General features: G+C 42.0%; 1 protein-coding gene across 1 annotated transcript in view; it reads left to right on the top strand.

Annotated features, from left to right (window-relative positions):
* The first annotated feature begins 2,473 nt into the window (after positions 1-2,473).
* The window catches only part of HDC (histidine decarboxylase), a 35,532-nt gene continuing 23,565 nt past the window's right edge, over positions 2,474-14,440 (top strand). The window contains exons 1-4 of the mRNA XM_077260949.1: positions 2,474-2,709; positions 3,204-3,376; positions 6,783-6,896; positions 9,715-9,837. Of these exons, the coding sequence (XP_077117064.1) occupies positions 2,571-2,709; positions 3,204-3,376; positions 6,783-6,896; positions 9,715-9,837 (549 nt within the window). The 5' untranslated portion in view covers positions 2,474-2,570. The remainder of the gene's footprint in view (positions 2,710-3,203; positions 3,377-6,782; positions 6,897-9,714; positions 9,838-14,440) is intronic.

The raw sequence follows: 14,440 nt of genomic DNA, 5'->3' as shown, positions 1-14,440 counted from the left end.
TACTGCAAGGAAAAGAGAATAATGATGGCAAATTCTAGATGTTGCATGCTGATAGACTCCTACCCAGAAAGGCTAAATGCTGTCATAAATTCAAAGGGTACTTTAATAAAGAATTGTTTTAAGGATGCGCATATTTATGTAACCACATTATTTTACTTGTTTATTTTTCTTTTTCAAGCTGAAATTAATTCATTTTATTTTTCAATTGAATTGTACAGATTATGGGTGAAATTAAAGGTGGAAAAATTCTGAATTGATTCTTCTTGATGTGTTTTTTTTTTTTTTAATAAGAAAAATTTTGCATTCTAACAGCTGTGTAGATGTTTTATACTCACTATATGTACAACAATATTCATCAATGGTTTAAAAAATATAAACTCATAGATTTGTGCTTAATGACCTTATGCTCTTCTGTCTCTAGGAATTGGACTTATCCTAAAATCGCAAAACGACTCTATAGGAAATGGGAGAGTAAGTAGGATATAGGATACCTTAAGAAATATGATATGAGGCTATGAAAAATAATGTGTTTTCAAGTGTAATGATTTCATGTTTCCCTCAGTCATTACCTTGCTTGGGAATGTATTTACAAGTACCGTATGTTTCATTTTTCGATTTTTTTATGAGCATATGTCGAATTTATATATATATATATATATATATATATATATTCAGTACAGACCAAAAATTTGGACACAGCTTATTATTTAAAGATTTTTCTGTATTTTTATGACTATGAAAATTGTACATTCACACTGAAGGCATCAAAACTATGAATTAACACATGTGGAATTATATACTTAACATAAAAGTGTGAAATAACTGAAATTATGTCTTATATTCTAGGTTCTTCAAATTAGCCACCTTGTGCTTTGATGACTGCTTTGCACACTCTTGGCATTCTCTTGATGTGCTTCAAGAAAGAAGGCAGCATGGATAAAACGAGCAGATATCCACAAGTAAAGTTGCCCATGCCCCTGAGATAGCTGTCAACTGCCAACTTTAGGCTTGAAGGAGTGTCTATATGTTCTCCATGGGGAGAAAGAAGTAAGCGTCTACCTAATAACTACGACAGTTGCTTATCTTGCAGGATAATGAAAGGATGGGACATTTGAAATCAAACTGCCCGATCTTTCTCTCCCCCAACAGAAGGATCAAGTTGGGGGCGAGTTGGGTAACCCCATGCACATTAGACTGAGGAAATTAATCTGTGTACAATCTGTGATTATAATGTTGTAATGTAATGTATTTTTGGGGATTATGGTGGAAATTTGAACCAATTTGATAATCTGCTACTGGGATTGCAGTGGACTGGTGGAAGAATGAAGGTCTACAACTTTTTTTCAGTTTTGCATATTATTATTTCCTTTTATTTCATAAATACTCCCACAATGGGCAGTGACTAATAGAATTATATTTAGTAGGGAAAAATTCAAGATTCCACATCTGGGCAAGAAAAACAAAAATGAAATCTATAGAATGGGAGGAATAGAACTAAGTAACAGCACATGTAAAAAACACTTGGGTATACTAATAGATTACCTACTGCACATGAGTCAACAGTGTGATGCAGCAGCAAAAAAAACACAGTTCTAGGATGTATTAAGAGATGCATAGAGTCTAGATCATGTGAAGTAATTACCCCATCTACTCCTGCTTGGTCAGGCCTCATCTGGAATACTGTGTCCAGTTCTGGGTGCCACATTTTAAAAAATACATTGAAAAACTGAAGCAAGATCAGAAAGGAGCTACCAAGATGGTAAGCGGACTGCAAACTATGTCCTACGAGGAATGGTTAAAGGATCTGGGAATGTTTAGCTTGCAAAAGCGAAGGCTAAGATGAGACTTAATAGCTGTCTACAAATATCTGAAGGGCTGTCACAGTGTAGAGGAATCATCCTTATTCTCATTTGCACATGGAAACACAAGAAGCAATGGAATTAAATTGAAATGGAGAAGATACAGATTAGATATTATAAAAAACTTTTTGACAGTGAGGGTGATCAATAAGTGGAACAGGCTGCCATGAGAGGTGGTGAGTTCTACTTCAATGGAAGTCTTCAACCAGAGGCTGGACAGACATCTGTCTGGGATAATTTAGTGAATCCTGCATTGAGCAGGAGGTTGAACACGATGACCCTGGAGGTCCCTTTCATCTCTAACATTCTATGATTCTATTATTGACAAAGATATATCAAATACTATCCACACCTTGACAAAGCGTAACTTACTGTTATTTATATTTGCAGCATACAAGTAATTCATACAATGATCTACCTTGTGTATTCTATGGACCATCTTGTAATTTCACTATCCTTGTTTATGGTGTCAGCCTTAATTCATATTTAACAATGTTCACAACAGGTGATTCCAGAAGAGAGTGGGCAAAAACAGTGGTCCTCAAGTATCCTGTGAGCAGATTATGAATGGGGCTGACTGTGTAGATACAGCTGAAGACATCAAAGATAACAGGCAAAGCAAACAATGCTCTAGAGCTTCTTTTATTTCCAATCAACATGATGGAGTGGCATCTGAAATGAAATAAGATAAAGTGTTTGCGTAGTCATACCATGACGTATGGCCACGAGATAACTGGGGTATATATTCCGAGGCTTGAGAGGGAGCGACAGACAGACAACGCTTTCTGCAATCAGATATCACAACTTTTTATATACTCTGCCATGGAATCAGAAGAATATAGAAAGAGAGGTATATTTTACCGAATTCTCCCTATCTATCCTATATCTATCAATCTATTATCTATATATCCATCTATTTATCTGTCCGTCTATTTATTTATTTTACTCACTTATGTATCTACAGTATGCTTCTATCTTCATTTTAAGCTATGTCTTTCTAAACTGAATGTCATGTCATATAGTTTTGTATCACAATGTATTCCTACTGAATGTCATGTCATATAGTTTTGTATCACAATGTATTCCTTGAATATTTTTACAAGTACATGATATCTATTACTTAATGTATATTATACATTAGAAATATGACTTGAATTCACTACTTGCTACAATTTGCTAGAATGTGACTATGACATGGTATTTGGTGCTCTCAGAATATCTATGTGAATCACTTGTGGGATTTGCTACATTTATATGACGAGTGTATATGTACAGACCTACTCTTTCTCACTGGAGACTTTTAGCATCTTTTGATTTCCATGATCTTGTTCTTTTTGTGTCCAGGTAAAGAGCTGGTGGACTATATCTGCCAGTATCTGAGTACAGTAAGAGAAAGGCGGGTAAATCCAGATGTACAGCCTGGATACATGAAAGCCCTATTACCCGACAGTGCTCCTGTGGAATCGGAAAGTTGGGATAATATATTCAAAGACATTGAGGACATCATCATGCCTGGGGTAAATTGCTTTCTACCATTGATAGGACAGCTCCAAGAGATAGATAAAACCTGTCCATTAAAGTCTAATTCCACTGAAAATTGGAATCGCAGGATGAAAGGGGTTTACAGAACTATATATTCATGGCCGGTTCTTAGGTTAGGCATGAAATGAGATTTCAGTTGCAGTCCCTGAGCTGTGCTTGCTCCGTACACCATGTAAACCTGACCTCAACAGGAGCTAAAACAGCTGGACTGGGGGGTGTTGGGTGTTGGACTCCTGCAATCTGATATTAATGACCTATTTAAAAGGCACGATAAAGCAAAGTTGGCCAAACCCTAAAAGGAGATGCTAAAAGTTGTCATTTCAAAGCCTGATCCTCTTGTTCTCAGGGAAGAGGAGTTGTTGCAGAGGTGACTGACAGCAGCTTTTCCCTCTCTCCCTGTTGAGAACAGATGGATGCTCAGACGAGCACTCATTGTGGGGGACTAGGGAGAGAGCTGTCTGCCGAACCAAAAGTAGGCTGACAGTTATGTGAAAAGCTAGCTTAATGACTGGTCATCCATTTTTCAAGTCCTGGACAACCCCTTAAACAGAAGTTTTAAGGTAGTCATGGTGGTCCATAATGTTGTGATTGGTTCTATTACTTGCACAGTCCTTACAATTGAATACCGAAGTGTGTCTGTCTGAAATTGGGAATCTGAACACTAGCTGACACTTCTTACACAGATTGCAGAGATCACTCACCCTGTAACTAGAACGGTTACTCTAGAACATCGAAAATGCATTACTGCCATAGAAAATAGGAAAAAAGGAAAAAAAAGCGCTTTATAATTTACAGATGAATTATTTAGCTGCAAAAATTGCTATGAAAAAAGGAAGGTACCGTATTTTTTTGGACTAGAAGACGCACCGTACTAAAAGACGCACCCCAAATTTGGGGTGAAAAATGCAGAAAAAAAGATTTTTTATAAGATGGGGGTCCGTCTTATTGTCCGAATTTAAGATCTCTTACCTGAGGGCAGGCAGTGGCAGAGCAGGGTCACAGGAGGCATGGTGGTGGCAGAGGTGAGGTGATGCTGAGGTGCGGTGGGCGGAACGGCGTGCACCTGAGCAGGGTCCCATCCTGCTTAGGTGGGCGACGCCATGGCCTGGTGTCCATGGGGAGGTTGCTGTGGCGGTGGCAGACGTGCGGTCACTTCCTCAGGTGCACAACAAGATATAGGTCGGCACCACCGTCGGGGATCATCTATAGCATGCTACAGAGAAGCACTGGCCCAAAGCAAAGAGAAAAGGGTAGCATGCATAATGAAAGGGATCACCACAAAAAATATAAACAAAATATAGCTAATTTTTTCTTGAATCACACTTGAATACACTACAAAAAAGTATTAAAAACACTTAAAATGACAGCATAAAGCAAACAAGAAAACACGACCTATAATAAGGTCAAGCCACAGTGTCACCCCACATGCAGACTACCAAGACGAATTTGGGAGATATGAGGATAGAAAAGAATCCAATGTATCAGGCCTCTATAGCTATAAATAGCCAAGAAAAGTAACCCATCCTATACTACCTGATATGAATAGACCAGGCCTCCTAGGTAGCGTTCCTGCAAAGTAGGTCAGGGCTGATAAGAGATGGCAATCAGCAGGGGTGGCACCGGGCAAGAATGCATTTCTTGTTTGCTTTATGCTGTCATTTTAAGTGTTTTTAATACTTTTTGTAGTGTATTCAAGTGTGATTCAAGAAAAATTTGCTATATTTTGTTTATATTTTTTGTGGTGATCCCTTTCATTATGCATGCTACCCTTTTCTCTTTGCTTTGGGCCACTTCCTCAGGTGGCAGCGGCCAGGGTCCCTTCCACATTTGAGGTGACGCCACAGCAGTAGTGAAGGAGAGCAGCAGAGCTGGGTGGTTTTCCTGGTGGCGGCGGGCTTACCGGCATTGTGGCGGCGACAGAGGTGCGGGCATGATGTGGCACGGTGAGCTGTATGGCGTGAGCAGGTCCCATCCATATTTGAGGTGAATCCGAGGCCCGGTATTGATGGAGAGCAGCAGCGCTGGTGAGTTACGGTATTTTCCGGTGGCGGCGGCCATCTTGCTGAGGCCGCGCGTGCGCAGATTCACTACTCTGCGTCCCAGGGCTTCAGGAAAATGGCCGCCGTGATCTCCATCTGCGCACGCGCGGCCTCCCGCGGCCATTTTCCTGAAGCCCTGGGACGCAGAGTAGTGAATCTGCGCACGCGCGGCCTCAGCAAGATGGCCGCCGCCACCGGAAAATACCGTAACTCACCAGCGCTGCTGCTCTCCATCAATACCAGGCCGCGGATTCACCTCAAATATGGATGGGACCTGCTCACGCCATACAGCTCACCGTGGCACATCATGCCCGCACCTCTGTCGCCGCCACAATGCCGGTAAGCCTGCGTTCCGAATATAAGACGCACCCCCCATTTTCCTTACAATTTTTTTGGGGAAAAAGTGCGTCTTATATTCCGAAAAATACGGTACTTTTTCATAGCAATTTTTGCAGATAAATATTTCATGTGTACATTATATAGCGCTTTTTTCCTATTTTCTATGGCAGTAAAGCATTTTCAATGATCTAGAGTAATCATTCTAGGTAAATAATGGTGCAACTTTTATCATTTTTCAACTTATATTTTGTTTTGGTTGGCGCCTATTCACACTAGCTTGGATGTGCTGGTCTTTTTCTCTATTTGTATTCACCCTGTAACGAGACACCCTGTGCATATGGTTTATTGGTGCAGACAAAATAGGAATAGAATATAGGATAGAAATGAAAAGGAGTGCACTATCTCTATATCTATCTATCTATCTATCTATCTATCTATCTATCTATCTATCTATCTATCTATCTATCTATATCTATCTATAGATCTATCTATCAGCTATCTATCTATGTATCTATATCTATCTATCTATCTATCTATCTATCTATCTATCTATCTATCTATCTATCTATCTATCTATATCTATCTATCAGCTATCTATCTATGTATCTATGTATCTATATCTATCTATCTATCTATCTATCTATCTATAGATCTATCTATCAGCTATCTATCTATGTATCTATCTATCTATCTATCTATATCTATTATCTGTCATCTTTCTATCATCTATCTATCATACATCTATTATCTATCTACTATCTATCATCTATCTTCTATCTATAGATCTATCTATAAGCTATCTATCTATCTATCTATCTTTCTTTCTATTATCTATCATCTATTATCTATCTACTATCTATAGATCTATCTGCTGCCTATAGGTCTATTATCTATCAGCTATCTATCTATGTATCTATCTATCTTATCTATCTAGAGTCCAGTTTTCATTGGTAGTTTAACAAATAATACAATATTTTCCATTATGTCCTTTGTGTTCCTGCAGGTTGTCCATTGGCAGAGTCCCCATATGCATGCGTACTTTCCTGCACTGACATCATGGCCTTCCTTACTTGGAGATATGCTCGCAGATGCTATAAACTGCCTAGGATTCACATGGGTATGTTATATGACTATGGGTGTCTGCCAGCACAAGCCGTAGAGGGGTAATAGACTTGATTTTGCTTCACTATCATTATTTTATAGTTATTGTGGCTTTGTGATTATTTGACGCCATCACGATACAATATTAGAAAAGTGATGTGTTAATATTATAGTATATAATGATGATAAGAATATTAGCACTATGAATGGGGAAAAGCGAAAACTGCACCTATTGATCAAAAACTCTACTCTAGAACATATATTACAGATCCAATGGGTCTCTCTTCGGACAGTGTAGCTGGTATATTGACTCCATATTGCAGCTAGCTCTTGTTGTACAGTCAATAAATGTAAAATGTCTGTCGTGTTTCTCATGTTTCATCTCCACCACCATTATCCCGTTGCTGGTTTGCTATGGGCATTTTGCTTTTACTTTGTGCAGTGCAAATAACAATCTATTGCGCTTAATGGGAATCTTTAAGATTCACGTTAGAAGCTGTTGCTGGGTCTTATAATGGTGGGTGCGACTATGTTTCGCACTTTCCGTGCATAATGTTATAGTGTTGGGAAAAGGCGGTAGTATATTCACATGCGGCAGATTTGTGGCAGAAATTTCTACTACTGTTCATGTGAATTGGCTTGCAGAAATCCGTGCACAGAATGCAAAAAACAACCAATTTAAATATATTAAATTGATTCTTATTTGCTAAAATTTCTGCTGCTATTCTGACACGTGAATTTTTTTATGGTTTTGTTCACACATGTAGACATATACGGGCAGGACATAGCTTTGGAAACCCGGCCCATGTTTCCACCACAATAGAACTGTACTACAGCCAACAACAGTTCTGTTGACAAAAAAAGTGCTTGAAAGCTAAAACCAGGTGGCTGGAAGGCGCACTGGTCGTATAAAGGATTCCCTGGAAATGTGTCCATAGTATTGGCAACCATGCGTAACACATTAATATAAAGTGCACCCCCTGCTACAGGCTTTACTTATATCAGGTACTCAGGAGTTTACATTAAAAATAGTACAATTTTTAAAAATCTGCTAACCTGCTAGCTGATGGTTCCCATATAGTAACCAAAGCCTTTTTTGTGCACTGTATTAAGTACACTGTATCAGGCTAATAACGGAGATATATATATATATATATATATATATATATATATATATATATATATATATATATATATATATATAAAGATGTTAGTTTTACATTTGTTGATTATGTGCCTAAAAGTAATGACATTGGGAGCATTGTCCAGCACGTATAGCCTTCATTAAAATTTGATTTGAAAGTAATGAGCTCCAGAACTGATGCTGCTGGGTAACATTGTTTAGAAAGGACAAATCTGCTCCCCTGACATGTCTGTCCTAGCAAATATAATATTTCTGATGACTTAGCATTTCAGGAAGATAGTTTTTAGATACCTACATAGTATTTTTTGTATTTTTTCTCTGCTATGCCTCTTGGAAATGTATGAATAGACTGACAAATGGGTGTTACCTTTCCACTTAAATATGCAAATGACCTCTCCAGAGAGGAAGAGGACTAGAACTCTAGTGCCACCTATTTGAAGTAGCAATCTTAAAAGTCAATGTTGACCCTTTAACGAGCCTTGTCACATGACTTAGGATAAAAGCCAAACCAGAATCTCAATTTGCAGACACGGTGTTTCGGGGTACTTGGCTAGTATTTGGCTAGTTGAGAGGCTTCAGACTGGAATCTAATGGGTAACTTTTCTCCTTGTAGAGAGTGACAAGCCAGGCCTGGCATGTCAGAGTGAGGAGACTTATATGCCATGCATGCTCCTCTGGGAAATTAAATATGCAAATCGCCTTTTCAGACAGGAAGAGAATTGGAACTCCTAAGTCATATGGCACGGCCTGTTAAAGGGTTCAATATTGACTTTTATGATTGCTACTTCCAGTTGGTGGCTCTACAGTTCTAGTCCTCTTCTTGTCTGAAGAGGCAATTTGCATATTTAATTTCCCAGAGAAGCATGCATGCCGTAAAAGTCTCCACTCTCTGACATGCCAGGTCTGGTTTGTCACTCTCCACAAGGTGAAATGTTACCCCTTATTTCGACTTGTCATAGTATTGTATGTAGTATAGTGTTTCCCTAGAAGGTTTTATGATTTCAGCGGCTGATATGATGTATTTTGTGTAAAATGAAACACAATTGACAAGAGAAATAGTAATACAAAGTTGTCAATTTAATCATAAATGTACAAAAGGCATAAGAGAGGAACAGCAAAGCAGAGTTCTAAAGAATTCCGGCTAGAATTTTTATTCCATTAGGATTGCAAGTTAGACATTCAGTACACAGACCCGTCCTCTTTATAGGGATATTCTCGAGTCTGAAACTTCCCGGGTGAATGGAGTAGAGGTCGTCAGTATTTGGCACTCTCAATGGAGCAGCAATGCGCATGATCAACCTCCTCTATATTCACACAGGGCTTTTCAGAGCCCTGATTCTTGAAATTGTTGGCATCACAGCAGTGAGACCCCAACAATCGGGAAGTTGTCCCCCGCCCCATGGATGGGGCTTAGCTTTCAAGCTTTAACTATATATTTTTACACAGGCGGCTATGGATAATTAGAAATTCATGTTCGGTACTCTAATCAATTGATAATAGCAGTATAACTTTTTAGAGCGCTTGTGGGTATCTGAGTGCTACCTTCAGAGAACAGCTTATAAAGAGATATTTTTACAAAACGTTAATTAATAAGTGTACAACACTGAAATATGAAAGTATTGAAGAAGACTGGTCATCTACAAGTCTGACCTCTTTGTTCTGATGTCCTCCCTTGCATGGCTCTAATAAGGCTTCCAGTCCGGCATGTACTGAACTAGAGATGAATGTCATGGATTGGTTGGCTAAAATGCTGGGCCTTCCTTCTCATTTTCTTCATCATTACCCAGAGAGCAAGGGCGGAGGAGTGCTGCAGGTAAGGTACCAGACGTAATTGTGCCGTATCATTAGAATGTGTATTTGTGTTTTTAATGTTGCACAATGTAATGTAAATATATTGAATATATAATCTGCATAATTATTATTATTATTATTAATAATAATAATTATTATCATCAATAAATGAGCACATTCATGTGTGAATAAACTTACAATGATTAGCAGCAGTGCTCCATGTACGAGGCAGTCACCTTCCCTGATTTCTGGGGCGTCATTTAACGTTTATGTCACAGTTTAACTTTCCTTAGTAACAGGGTTCTTATTACAGATGCAGCACAGTTCTCATGCAATGACATTCCAGGAGCTTTGCCTTCCTTCTCTGACAACTTCCGTCTCTCCCGGCAAACTCTGCCTGTCCCCTCAATCTCTGCCTGTCCCGACAATCTCTGTAGCTCCCTGCAATCTCTGCCAGATCCTGGCAGTCTCTGCCTCTTCCTGTCAATCTCTGCCTGATCCTGGCAATCTCTGCCTCGCTGGACAATCCCTGTCCCGTTATGGCAATCTCTGCCTTGTCTCCCTGCTGCAACACTTCACCTGGGCATGGCTGCCCGACTCTCAATCAGGAAGTGTCTTTACTATATACCACTGCTCTGCACTACACCCATCTGTAACTCCTCCCAGCCTGGAAAACCCCTTATGCTAACTATACTTATCCTAACACTCTCATTCCCTATCTCTATGGTGCCCCACTATTCTATGCTACTGCTACCTTCTATTCTATCCTATTCTATCCCTGATCTTATGTACAACACATGTCAAGTACAGACACATAACAGTAAATTAATATATTAACAGTCATAAACACTATGGAACCACACACATTTAATGTGAATACTGTTCAAAGAGGGGGAGGCATATGAAGGCCTCTGTCACCCTTCCTTACACTCCTCCCTCCTAAAATATGGTCATCCCCGACCATGGCAGCACATGTAAAACACTAATCTTCACATTTAAAACATTTAGCACATTTATACAGTTAATACACTCTGTGTCCAACGATTCCTGTTGGTCAAGCGTGACCCCGGTTCCACTCGGAACCCTGGAACAAAGAGTTCAAGTTCATTTTTCCTTAAACACGGGTCCGACTGACCCCGGTCCCTTTGCTCCTAGGACCCGTACACGCACTGTGCTTACTTGCAACTTTTCAGGCCCATGGGCCAATCCTTTCCTGCTCCGGGTATCCAAACACAGGAAGTCCATGCAAAAAACACGATGATCCAGTGGCCAACTCACCACCGCTCCAACAGTACATATAGTCCTAATCTGACTTGCTCCTCGGGTCTTCCTGTTCAGGTTTTACCCTTCCTCCATCTTAAAGTCTCTAACGGCCGCCATCTTTGACGTTTTCAGGGCTCCTCTGCTCTCTGCCAATGAGGAATTTCAATCCTGCTGACTAGGCCAATTCTGTAAGGCGACCAAGGTGGTAGTTGTAGCGAGGTGCTGTTGAATTCCAGCACTCTGGGGCCTCACAAAGGAAACATAAAGTAGAACACTCACTTTAGATTCTGGGGTTCCTTCTGCCTCAGCCATCCCAGCTCCAGATTCCCGATTCTCACAAATGACTCCAGAGTCTATATCCATGCTTAACAGTTTAACTTTACTCAGCAACAGGGTTCTTATTACAGATTCAGCACAGTTCTCATGCAATGACATTCCTGGAGCTTTCCCCTTCCTTCTCTGACAACTTCTGTCTCTCCCGGCAATCTCTGCCTGTCTCGACAATCTCTTACTCCCGGCAATCTCTGCCTGTCCCAACAATCTCTATTGCTCCCGGCAATCTCTGCCTGTCCTGACAATCTCTGTCGCTCCCTGCAATCTCTGCCTGATCCTGGCAATCTCTGCCTCGATAGATAATCCCTGTCGCATTCTGGCAATCTCTGTTTTGTCCTGACATTTTCTGCCTCTTCCTGCCAATCTCTGCTTCTTCCTGGCAATCTCTGCCTGATCCTGGCAATCTCTGCCTCTCTGGACAATCCCTGTCCTGTCCTGACAATCTCTGTCTCGCTGGACAATCCCTGTTCTATCCTGGTAATCTCTGCCTTGTCTCACTGTGGCATCACTTCACTTTACCCTGGGCATGGCTGCCTGGGCTCTGCTCTCAACCAGGAAGTGTGTTCACTATATCCCACTGCTCTGCACTACATCCATCTGTAACTCCTCCTAGCCTGGAAAACCCCTTTATGCTAACTATGCTTATCCTAACACTCTCATTCCCTATCTCTATGGTGCCCCACTATTCAATGCTTTAGCTACTTTTATCCTATTCTATCCCTGATCCTATATACAACACATGTCAAGAACATATACTGTACATTACAATTACAGTAAATTAATATAACAGTCATAAACACTATGGAACCGCACACATTTAATGTGAAAACTGCTCAAAGAGGGGGAGGCATATGGCGGCCTCTGTCACCTCCTTACATTAGCATGCAACTCAATGTGCACCACTTGTACCTGTTTACTTTGGGAAGCACTGTCCTGCTCAGCATTAAAGGGAATCTGTCAGCAGGTTTTTTTCTACCTTGTCTGAGAGCAGCATAATGTAGGAAAAGAGAAGCTGAATCCACCAATGTATCACTTAGTTTACAGGGTGCAGCAGTTGTGACAGAGTTTGTAGACATAGCATGTAGCAGAGCTCAGAGAGCTAACCCCGCCCACACCACAGCTATTCCCACCCACACCACAGTTTACCTTTACACCACAGCTAACGCCACTCACACCACAGCTAACCTTTCTCACACCACAGTTAACCCCGCCCAAACCACAGTTTACTCCCCACACCCAAACTAACCCCGCTCACACCAGTTTACACCCCCACACCACAGCTAACCCCTCACACCACAATTAACTCCTCTCACACCACAGCTAAACCTGCCCAAACCACAGTTTACCCCCACACCACAGCTAACCCCACTCACACAACAGCTAACCCCGTCCACACCACAGTTGACCCCACCCACACCACAGTTTACTCCCCACACCACAGCTAACTCCGCCCAAACCACAGTTTACACCCACACCACAATTAACCCCACTCACACCCCATCTAATCCTGCCCACACCACAGTTTACCCCCCACACCACAGCTAACCCCACTCACACCACAGTTTACCCCCACACCACAGCTAACCTTGCCAAAATCAGTTTTCCCCGCCCACACCGCAGTTTACTCCCCACACCACAACTAACCCCACCCAAACCACAGCTTACCCCCACACCACATCTAACCTCATTCATACCAAAGCTAACTCTGCCCACACTACAGCTAACCCCGCCCACACCAGAGCTAACCCTGCCCAAACCACAGTTTACCCCCACACAACAACTAACCCCGCTCACACCTCAGCTAACTTCGCTCACACCAGTTTACACCCCCACACCACAGCTAACCCCACCAAACCACAGTTTACCCCCCACACAACTAACCCCACTCACACCACATCTAACTTTGCCCACACCACAGCAAACCTCTTTCACACCACAGCTAACCCCGACCACTCTACAGCTAACCCCGCCCACACCACATTTTACCCCCCCACACCATAACTAACCCCACCCAAACCACAGTTTACCCCCCACACCACAGCTAATCCCATTCACACCACAGCTAACTCTGCCCACACCACAGCAAAGCCCGCCCACACCACTGCTAACCTCTTTCACACCACAGCTAACCCTGCCCAAACAAGAGCTAACCCCACCCAAACCACAGTTTACCCCCCACACCACTGCTAACCTCACCAAACCACAGTTTATACCCCACACCACAGCTAACCCCACTCACACCAGTTTATCCCCCACACCACAGTTAACCCTACCAAACCACAGTTTACAACTCACACCACAGCTAACTCTGCCCAAACCACAGTTTACCCCCACACCACAGCTAATCCCACCCAAACCACAGTTTACCCCACACCACAATTAACCCCACTCACACCCCAGCTAACTTCGCTCACACTAGTTTACACCCCCACACCACAGCTAACCCGCCAAACCACAGTTTACCCCTACACAACTAACCCCGCTCACACCACATCTAACTCTGCCCACACCACAGCTAACCTCTTTCACACCACAGCTAACCCCGACCACTTCACAGCTAATCCCGTTCAAACCACAGTTTACCCCCCACACCACAGCTAACTCTACCCACACCACAGTTTACCCCCATATCACAGTTAACCTCGTTCAAACCACAGTTTACCCCCACACCACAGCTAACTCTGCCCACACCACAGCTAACCCCGCCCACACCACACCTAACCTGTCTCACACCACAACTAACCCCACCCACATCACAACTAACCCCTCTCAGACTACAGTTTACCCCTCACACCACAGCTAACCTCGCCAACACCACACCTAACCTGACCCAAACTACAGTCCCTCTCCACACCACAGCTAACCCCGCCCAAACCACAGTTTACCCCTCACACCTCAACTAACCCCGCTCACACCACAGCTAACCCTGCCCAGACCACAGTTTACTCCCCATACCACAGCTAACCCTGCCCAAACCATAGTTTACCCCCACATCACAGCTAACCCCACTCACACCACAGCTAACTCTG

This window comes from Ranitomeya variabilis, chromosome 5 (genome assembly GCF_051348905.1).
Source record: "Ranitomeya variabilis isolate aRanVar5 chromosome 5, aRanVar5.hap1, whole genome shotgun sequence".
Taxonomy (NCBI): domain Eukaryota; kingdom Metazoa; phylum Chordata; class Amphibia; order Anura; family Dendrobatidae; genus Ranitomeya; species Ranitomeya variabilis.
Note: the sequence above shows the minus strand (reverse complement) of the source record. Positions and strands in the feature narration are given on the sequence as shown.